This window comes from Rattus norvegicus, chromosome X (assembly GCF_036323735.1).
Source record: "Rattus norvegicus strain BN/NHsdMcwi chromosome X, GRCr8, whole genome shotgun sequence".
Taxonomy (NCBI): domain Eukaryota; kingdom Metazoa; phylum Chordata; class Mammalia; order Rodentia; family Muridae; genus Rattus; species Rattus norvegicus.
The window spans coordinates 156293993-156304888 of NC_086039.1; the positions used below are offsets into that span (position 1 = coordinate 156293993).

A 10896-nucleotide genomic window follows, 5' to 3' on the forward strand; every position below is an offset into this window, starting at 1 on the left:
CATCCTAGTGTGTGGAAAGTTGTAACTCTTTGTGCTTTTGATTTCATTTCCTTCATGACGATCTTTGCATGTACTTGTTGGTCATTCACATTTACTTTGAGAAGCATGTTAATCTCTTGTCCATTTCAATTGAATTGTTTGTCTTCTTACAAAGAATTAGAGTTCTAGACTTCAGTCTATCATCAAATACATTTTTAACAAATGTCCTCTTTCAAACGATATATTTTAAATTTTTAGCTTATATATTTTTGGTTGTAATGTAGAACTCTTGTCAAAAAAGGTCACAAAGACATTCTATCTGCCTATAGGACTTTTTATGACTTGGAAATTTTGGTGATAGTCTTAGGAGTTTAGGATTGGGGTTGGGTTTTGATTTATTTTTCAGGTGATATTTCCCTATGTTGCCTGGGGTTGTTTTGAACCCGCCACTATCTCTGGAGTGCTGGACTAGGCATTCTCCACCACATTCAGCTTTGAACTGTTATTGCAGAACATTCCCCCCTCTTTCCTTCACACAGACTTAAATAAAAACTTTTAAGTCAAATGGTGCTGGAACTGAAAACAAAAAGCCTAGACAAAAGGTCCAACCACTCTGGGAGCAGTGTGGCCATAGCAAGTTACTAACCTGCTCCTGTTTCCTATCAAGGCAGAGTTTTAATAATCACTTTTAAGAGAAATTGGGAGACTTAAAAGATGGTTTCCCTTTAACTTCAAACAGTTCACACTGCAACATTAAAATGAAACCTGTACTTTCACTCTTAATTTCAAGGTGCCTCAGGGAACCTAACAAATTATATATATATATATATATATATATATATATATATATATATATATATATATATATATTTAATTGAATGAATCTTGTGTAGTCCTGCTGTCCCAGGAAGTTGCTATGAGAGTGTCTCTTTGGCCTCTGTTTGTGAACACAAGTAGAACTCTGTAGAAGCTGGGGGAAAATGGCAGCCCTTAGGTCCTAATGCTAGCCAAGGCCACTCACTGCACGGGGAGCAAAGTGGAAACTTGGGGAACATGCACTAGAAGCAAAGCTGCAAATGCTCTGTGAGATCCCTCTAGCTTTGTAGATAACAAGCACTAAGCTAAAGTCAGGGAATAATATTATATACCAACTTGGGCAGGCTATAGAACTCAGGTTTTGGTAAAATAACAGTCTAAGTGAGGCTGTGAAAATAAGTTTTAGATGAAATTGGTATTTAAATTGGTGGACTTTGAATAAAGCCATCTTTTCCCCTAGTGTAGGGAAAAACTTGTGCAATCAGCTGAAGGCTTTATTTAAAAAGACTAAAATTACCCAGAGGGAAGGATCTTGCTCCTGATGATCCCTGGACTTAACCATAGCTTCACCCTCAGTTGCTAGTTGGCTCAATGGCCATTCTGCCTCTATATTATGGAGCCAGTGCTTTGAAGTCTCCCATAGATGGAGAGATGATAGATTCTGAGATACTGTGAGAATCCTGACTCATAAAGTCATTAGCACACGCAGATGACAGTTAAATTTATACTGGAAAAAACTATTTGGCATGAAAGAATACTTCAATAAAACATAACTATGATGGAGTATCACTGTCATGTAACTGGACAGATGTAATAAATAAGCAAGAACAGAATTGCACAGCAGTACAGTTGTTAAGCTATATTTTAGAACTATGGATAAATGTGCACATTTCTTAAGGAGACACATTTCCCAGGATCTAGAACACTTTTCAAAATTATTTATGAGCAGGTATGTGACACACATCTGTAATCTCTCCATTAGGAAGGCTAAGGCAGGAGGATTGCAAGTTTGGAGATGAAATCTGTATCTTGCTAAGCTTAAGTTAAGAGAAGGCCATGAGGATGAGCTCCAACCCTGTATGGCTGAGAAGCAATAGAAAGGGGACCTTCTAGCACTGAGGTATACTTTGTCATGGCAGCCCTAGAAAACAGAAGGCCTACTCTAAAATCCCCTTCAAAGGTGGTGTTGGTGGGTGCCATGGTGCAGGAGGTAAAAGTACTTCGCTACATAAGCCTGCCTACCTGAGTTTGATCCCTGAAACCTATAGTAGAAGGAAAAATGACTCAAAGTTGTCCTCTGACTTCAACAGAAGCAATATAGCATATGTACATCCACACACACGTGCACACACACAATGATAAAAGATTAATTAAAACTTTTCACTATTAATGGGTTGGGGATTTAGCTCAGTGGTAGAGCGCTTGCCTAGCAAGTGCAAGGCCCTGGGTTCGGTCCCCAGCTCTAAAAAAAAAAAAGAAAAAGAAAAAAAACTTTTCACTATTAAGAAGTTAGGACAATCTACACAAGAATTACGTTGTGCTTCAAGACACTGAGGAAAGAAATTGAAGAAGACCTCAGAAGATGGAAAGATCTCCCATGCTCATGGATTGGCAGGATTAATATAGTAAAAATGGCCATTTTACCAAAAGCAATCTACAGATTCAATGCAATCCCCATCAAAATACCAATCCAATTCTTCAAAGAGTTAGACAGAAAAATTTGCAAATTCATCTGGAATAACAAAAAACCCAGGATAGCTAAAGCTATCCTCAACAATAAAAGGACTTCAGGGGGAATCACTATCCCTGAACTCAAGCAGTATTACAGAGCAATAGTGATAAAAACTGCATGGTATTGGTACAGAGACAGACAGATAGACCAATGGAATAGAATTGAAGACCCAGAAATGAACCCACACACCTATGGTCACTTGATTTTTGACAAAGGAGCCAAAACCATCCAATGGAAAAAAGATAGCATTTTCAGCAAATGGTGCTGGTTCAACTGGAGGGCAACATGTAGAAGAATGCAGATCGATCCATGCTTATCACCCTGTACAAAGCTTAAGTCCAAGTGGATCAAGGACCTCCACATCAAACCAGACACACTCAAACTAATAGAAGAAAAACTAGGGAAGCATCTGGAACACATGGGCACTGGAAAAAATTTCCTAAACAAAACACCAATGGCTTATGCTCTAAGATCAAGAATCGACAAATGGGATCTCATAAAACTGCAAAGCTTCTGTAAGGCAAAGGACACTGTGGTTAGGACAAAACGGCAACCAACAGATTGGGAAAAGATCTTTACCAATCCTACAACAGATAGAGGCCTTATATCCAAAATATACAAAGAACTCAAGAAGTTAGACCGCAGGGAAACAAATAACCCTATTAAGAAATGGGGTTCAGAGCTAAACAAAGAATTCACAGCTGAGGAATGCCGAATGGCTGAGAAACACCTAAAGAAATGTTCAACATCTTTAGTCATAAGGGAAATGCAAATCAAAACAACCCTGAGATTTCACCTCACACCAGTGAGAATGGCTAAGATCAAAAACTCAGGGGACAACAGATGCTGGCAAGGATGTGGAGAAAGAGGAACACTCCTCCATTGTTGGTGGGATTGCATACTGGTACAACCATTCTGGAAATCAGTCTGGAGGATCCTCAGAAAATTGGACATTGAACTGCCTGAGGATCCAGCTATACCTCTCTTGGGCATATACCCAAAAGATGCCCCAACATATAAAAAAGACACGTGCTCCACTATGTTCATTGCAGCCTTATTTATAATAGCCAGAAGCTGGAAAGAACCCAGATGCCCTTCAACAGAGGAATGGATACAGAAAATGTGGTACATCTACACAGTGGAATATTACTCAGCTATCAAAAACAACGACTTTATGAAATTCGTAGGCAAATGGTTGGAACTGGAAAATATCATCCTGAGTGAGCTAACCCAATCACAGAAAGACATACATGGTATGCACTCATTGATAAGTGGCTATTAGCCCAAATGCTTGAATTACCCTAGATGCCTAGAACAAATGAAACTCAAGACGGATGATCAAAATGTGAATGCTTCACTCCTTCTTTAAAAGGGGAACAAGAATACCCTTGGCAGGGAAGAGAGAGGCAAAGATTAAAACAGAGACTGAAGGAACACCCATTCAGAGCCTGCCCCACATGTGGCCCATACATATACAGCCACCCAATTAAACAAGATGGATGAAGCAAAGAAGTGCAGACCGACAGGAGCCGGATGTAGATCGCTCCTGAGAGAGACAGCCAGAATACAGCAAATACAGAGGCAAATGCCAGCAGCAAACCACTGAACTGAGAATAGGACCCCCGTTGAAGGAATCAGAGAAAGAACTGGAAGAGCTTGAAGGGGCTCGAGACCCCATATGTACAACAATGCCAAGCAACCAGAGCTTCCAGGGACTAAGCCACTACCTAAAGACTATACATGGACTGACCCTGGACTCTGACCTCATAGGTAGCAATGAATATCCTAGTAAGAGCACCAGTGGAAGGGGAAGCCCTGGGTCCTGCTAAGACTGAACCCCCAGTGAACTAGACTGGCGGGGGGAGGGCGGCAATGGGGGGAGGGTTGGGAGGGGAACACCCATAAGGAAGGGGAGGGGGGAGGGGGATGTTTGCCCGGATACCGGGAAAGGGAATAACACTCGAAATGTATATAAGAAATACTCAAGTTAATAAAAAAAAATAAAATGTAAAAAAAAGGAAATATATCTAATAAAAATTTTAAGAAAAATAATTAAGAAACTAAAAAAAAGTAGAAATACTATGGTACTAGGCACATACATAGTAGGTAAATTTAGTTTATACTCAACTGTGCTGCTTAAAAGAAGGCATGCAGCCAAAATTCTAAGTACTGGGTTTATCCAAGTATTAATACACAAATAAAGAAAGCCTATCTAAATAAAATAGTGGGGGATTTAAACACTGCACTCTCATCAATCAACAAGTCACCCAGACAAAAAATAAACAGAGAAATAATAAAAAAAAAAGAATTACGTTGTGAAGGAAATGAAAAGTGAAACGATGAGCTATCTGCAATTACCAAGCTAATGAGGTATCTAATAGCAAACCTTTGGGGTGTGGTCTGATCCTTGAGGGAAACCATTATTTTTGAGGACCTCAGCTATTCAATAAGGAAGATGGTTCTCGTAAGTCTTCATCTCAGAAAATTAAAAAGTACTCTAAAGTTAAATCAGAGATGGAAATAATCAAGGTAAAAAATTTAATGAAGCAAAAAAAATTTAAAGTGAAAGAGTAAGTCAAAGTTCTAGCTTTGTTTTCTTTTAAAAGGGCCAAAGAATAATATGGAGCTGGCTCAGTGGTATAAGCACCAGTTTGTATTCCCAGCACCCATATAAAAACTGAGCAAGTCAACATACATTTGTAGCCCTAGCACTGACTAGGGGGAAAGAGAAGAATCCCCAGGTTTCTCTGGCCAGCCTGTTTAGCCGATTAATGAACTCAAGGGTTTTTTGTTTGTTTGTTTGGTTGGTTGGTTGGTTTTTTTTTTTTTTTGGTTCTTTTTTTCGGAGCTGGGGACCGAACCCAGGGCCTTGCGCTTGCTAGGCAAGCGCTCTACCACTGAGCTAAATCCCCAACCCTGAACTCAAATTTTAGTGAGAGAGACCCTGACTCAAAAAATGGAGAGTGCCTCTGGTGTGTACATGCACATGTGCACATACAAACACACATACACAAACTCAAATGAAAGAGCCAATGAAACAAATAATCTCCCACAATCCTTGTTAAGATATGTGTAGGAATAAGAAAGGAGACATCAGCAGAGATACTAAAATTAAAAATATTATATTAATAAATTAAAAACCATTGAGGAAACTAAAATGATTCAAAGAAGGTATTTATGACTTTTAAGAAACGGCACCTAGTCAAATGCTATCTTTGCAAATTTATGAGTGTGCAGAGGAAGATACAAGGAGGAATGTGAGGGAAAGTGTGTATGTGGGGGTGGTGCAGGGGCCTATGTGTCAGTTTGTGTACTATGTTCTGAGTATTTGCCCCCATTGGTGTTAAGGTATGAAGTATAACCTTTGGGAGGAGAATAGCCATGAGGGCAAGGTTCTGTGAATAATAACATTAACAGAAGAAATCCCAAGGACTCTTTCACCATGTATGTGAGAACACAGCAAGGAAGTCCCACCTATGAGAAATGAAGTTCTCAGCCAACAATGACCTGCTTGCACCTTGATCTTGGACATCTGGGCACTAGAATTATGATCAATGAATTTCTGCTGTTATAAGTCATACAATGTATAATACTCTGCTATAGCAACTGCAGCAGAGTAAGACAAGATGCAAACAATGATTCGTAAGTTTTCATCCCTTAGATTCACACACACAAGGGAACTATTTTTTAAAGATAAAGTCTCATGTGTCCCAGGTTGGCCTTGTAGCTTAGGATGAACTTGATTTTCTGATCCTCCTATCTCTATTCCTTAAGTACTAGGATTATAGGCCTACACCATAATACCTGGGGGTGTTGTTGTTGTTTTGGGGGAGTGCTAGGCATGGAACCCAGGGCTTTGTCATACTGTACAAGCACTGTGCCAACCGAGTGACATCTCCAGTCCCACAAAGGAATTTTAAAAGGCAGATAAAGGGGCCAAGGAAAATCAAGTCTCTAATAGAAAGAGTGGGGAGAGGGTATGCTTGAGCTGTATAATCCATGGAACTTCAGCTTGCTAATGGAGATGAGGAGGCAGCCTTTGGTGCCTTGCCTAATTTCCTCCCAAGCATACTCTATCCGCCACATCACTACTCCATGTTGCATCCAGACTGTAGTCTCAGGAGCATACTATTCATTGTTGAGCAGCATTCTCAGGTGCAGATGTGACATGGGTTATACAACCAGTCATCCTACTAGGGAACATCTAGCTGGGAGCCCTTTAAGTCACAAGCTGTCTTGAATGTGTTCTGAATTTCTCTTGGGGAGTCATATATGGGTAAAACCTCGGATCTCGGAGTTGGGGATTTAGCTCAGTGGTAGAGCGCTTGCCTAGGAAGCGCAAGGCCCTGGGTTCGGTCCCCAGCTCCGAAAAAAAGAAAAAGAAAAAAAAAAAAAAACCTTGGATCTCATGATGGTTTTTCAGTTCACCCTTCAAACACTGCCCAGTCAGTTTCCACTGAAGCTGCACCACCTATCATGTCACCAAAAGCACAGGAACCATCCATCCTCCGTCACCAGCAATAGAGCATGTAATGGTCAGTCTTTTGTTGTTGTTGATTTAGTCATTCAAATGGATGTACTTTGGAAAATTTACAAAGTAATTGGTTTTTTTTTTTGTTTGTTTGTTTGTTTTTTTCCGGAGCTCAGGACCGAACCCAGGGCCTTGCGCTTCCTAGGCAAGCGCTCTACCACTGAGCTAAATCCCCAACTCCGAGGCAAAGTAATTGTTAAATGTTAACATCTATTAGAAATTAAGTCATGTAAACAAGCTAGATATGTCAACATCAGCTTATCATCCCAACAGTTATGAGGTAGAGGCTTGAGGATAATGAGTCCAGAGTTAGCCTTGGCTATATAGGGACTATAAGACTAGGATACATGAGAACTGTCTCCAAAAACCAAGAGTAAATTAATATAAATGAAAACTTAAGTAAGTTATACTTTAAAAAAAAGGAGCTATCCAGATTTATCACATCTTAACTAACCACGTTTTACTGTTACTGTGTATTGATGCACATCTAGCAGACCACAGTAGAAATCAATGCTGTGGTGTGATGCTACAAATCCATTCCTGTATAACTTTGTACATACTCCGTCCTCCACCTATTTGGCACAGTGACAGAGCTATCCCACAGAGGTCAATGGGCCAGGACATGGCAATGCTCAGTTTATTCCTGCTTTGTTGATTGCCCTGTCATAAGAAAATAATGGGGTACATGGTAATACGGCAGATTAAATCAGAGTGCCACCTTTGTGGTCACATCATTGCTAGTAGTGTGAACATGTGAAACTTTAAGATATATCTCTGCTCATTTACTTTCAACTTACTCATTAAGAGAAAGGAAATTGTGAACTGACCAGTGCTCATCATGGGTGGGAAACACACATACACATGCACACTCACACGTTTACTTTCCTAGAAAGCCAGTTGGCATAAATTCATCAGCACACCACTACTTTGGAGGCAGGTCTCAGCTTGTCTGTGCCACATGGAAAGACACAATGCTCTGCCTGATCAGTCTGAGTGGGCAGGAAAGACTTAGGCGCAAAACCCAAGACCATTAGGCCAAGGGTACATGGATGGCTGAGGCAGAAACCTCAGCCTCAGGGAGGGAAAAACACAAAACAAGACCACTGTGGAATGTCATAAGGTACAGAGAGAGCAGCCAGCTGATCCTGGAGTTGAGCCTTTCTAACCTGTCATTATACAGCAGCAGGGACAGTATGCTAAGGGCACCACTTTCTTGTATAGGCTGCCCACATAAGCCTGGCCAGACAGCATAATAGGAATTAGGTCTGAGATACAACAAACACATAAGATGTTGCCTTTCTTTTAGACACAACCCTTTGTAACCTCCACTGCCCTCAGTCTCAGCCAGGCCATGTGATTAGTCTGACACAGCCATCACCAGTGTCTTCTTACTCTGCCACCACACACATTGAAGCCTCTCTAGTCATTTTGACCTACTTAGGGGTCCCCAAATGGGCCAGGCTGGCGAAGCTGGAGGCTTCGGTCATGCGAGTCACTCTGGGGTGTGGCCACCCTACCCCTCCTTACCTGCCCCAGCATTTGGTGACACAGCTCTCACCTGGTCTGACTTCCCACAAGACATGAGTGCCTCAGGGTGGGGCTTCACAGGCAGGTCACCAGAAATAGCTGAAGCAGCTGATGAGAAGTTGCCCAGATAAATCATTCTGTGAAGGATCTGAGAGGATGCCATTCTTATCTATGCCTCAGGTCAGCTTGGCACCCTAGTCTTCCTGGATGGCCCCTCCTGTGGCATTCATGTGTTGTGTCCACAGATGATTAGAGATGCCTGCCTTTTCCTGGTGCTACTTTGCTGAGTGGGATCAAAGGGTGATGAGAGTAAAAGGTTGGAGCTGGGCATTGAACAAGGGAGGCACAGGCTAGCTCTCTGTAGGCTTAGTTACTGCTTTCAATTTGCTCCCTGGAGGATTCAGCCTGTTTATCCCAAGGGGCTAACAAAGAGGGACAACATGAGACATACCAGAGAAGATAGCTGGGGCTAAGGGTCCAGCACTCCTACCTAGCACAAGCTCCTTCTGAGAATCTTCCCCTCTACATACTCACAGAGCTCACCACAGGGTCAGGCCAGCATGGGGCCCATCTGTCCTGGGTGAGATAATTTTGGGTATGGGCAGAGAAAAATCTGGCTAGTAAGTAAGCTGGTAAATAGTTGGTGATGTTTATTGAAAAATGGAATGGAGCAACTTATAGGAACTCATGGCCTGGCCAGAGAGTGCCCAACTGGGGGTGGAACACAGAGAAGACTCTAGGATCCAATGGCCACATAGGTCAGGGCTAAAGAAGGACATGAAGGTGCTACAGAGATCAAAGACATAACTCAAAGCCTGGATGAATGGATGGCGCTGGCATTCAGGCCTCGAGGCTTGGTCCATCAGGTGGCACATACATGGGCTCAATATGTGCCCAGCTGCGGGCCTGCTCATCTGCCCAGGCGAGTAGCTCAGGAGCACGGTGTAGGAAGATCAGAAGCAGGGTGTTCACATCCCCCTCTGCTGAATGGGCAGCACTGGGCTCAGCCTGGAAGTAGCGGTGGAAGAGACTGGCCAGGCTGTAGCTTTTGCGGCCTTGAGCCCTGGTGCCATGGCTATGCACACGGTCCAGGCCCCGCAATGCAGGCAGTGTGTCCAGGCAAACAGTGTCTCGAGGCAGATGGGCACCCAGACGTTGTAGCTCCGTGCATAATAGTGGGAAGTCATAATCGAATCCATTGTGGGCCACAAGGCAGATGGGGCCCTCCTGGCGGCTCAGGAAGCCCTGCAGTGTCCTCACCACAGCGTCATTGAAAGCAGCCTTCCGGCAGTTCATCAGGCCTTCACTGCTCAAACCAGTAATCTCACTGGCCTTGGCAGTAAAGGGGCGCTCTGGGCACATGCACAATGTGAGCTTGTCCAGAACACGGGGCAGCACCAAGGAACCAGAATCATCCCGTTCTGGGTTCTCCAAGGAAGATCGGTGAACAGCAAAAAGGGATATCTCTGCAATCTCAGGATCCATGTTAGGGAGCCCAGTGGCTTCCAGGTCCAGGAACACAAAAGTCTCAGCCCGCAGTGGCTCAGACATGCTGATGTTCTCACAGCAACAGTGAGGCCTAAAGCTGCCAGAACAAGTGGCATTAGCCAGAGGGCTAAAGACATGGGAGCAAGACCCTGCTGCCTATACCACCTCAGGTTGAAGCTCTACCACACAGAGCCTCGCTTCCTGCTGCTCCACCTCACCTCATGAGGCCTTTGGTGCTAGTAGTAGTTTCTGATGCATATTCATATCTAGGGACACTTTGAAGGGGACTCCATGGGGCCAGGATCAAGTGACCAGGGTCTGTTTCTGCTGTCTATCCTTCCTCCCCACTTTCCTGGGTCTCACTTCAACCCAATCTTAGTATTATCACCTGACCAAACAGACAAAGTGACTAGACTTTAACCCAGGGCCCTCTTACTTTTGCTGCCAGGCCCAGATCTAGCCATTGACCCAATCAAGGAGGGGGACAGGTACAGTCCACAACTGGTGCCTTAGCCCAGCCCCTTGGTGGAAATACCTTGGCTGGGAGCCTCAGGCATTATACCCTGCTTTCTACCTTTGGGTGTCGAGCACCAGAGGAATCTGGCATGGGGACCCTGGTCTCCCCAACCTTTTCTCTTCAAAACAAGTGCTACCTCAACCTGGCTTCTACCCGCCTCTAGACTCATGGCTTTATCCACCTATCCCCACCACACTGGCTTACCTGGGCCGGGCTTCGGCTGGCTTCCTGGGCTGCTGGGCACCTGTCTCTGCACAGGCTGTGCCAGGCAGCCTTTAATCAGAGGACACAGCCCGCCCCCAGCCG

At 43.5% G+C, this 10896-nt stretch overlaps 1 protein-coding gene across 1 annotated transcript; it reads right to left on the reverse strand.

Annotated features, from left to right (window-relative positions):
* Positions 1–9210: 9210 nt before the first annotated feature.
* Trex2 (three prime repair exonuclease 2) lies at positions 9211–10819 on the reverse strand. The gene is made up of 2 exons (NM_001107580.1): positions 10795–10819; positions 9211–10170 (listed from the first exon to the last, which is right to left on the reverse strand). Exon 2 carries the CDS (start codon positions 10134–10136, stop codon positions 9426–9428), a length of 711 nt encoding a protein of 236 aa, NP_001101050.1. The 5' UTR covers positions 10137–10170; positions 10795–10819; the 3' UTR covers positions 9211–9425.
* Between the last annotated feature and the right edge of the window lie 77 nt (positions 10820–10896).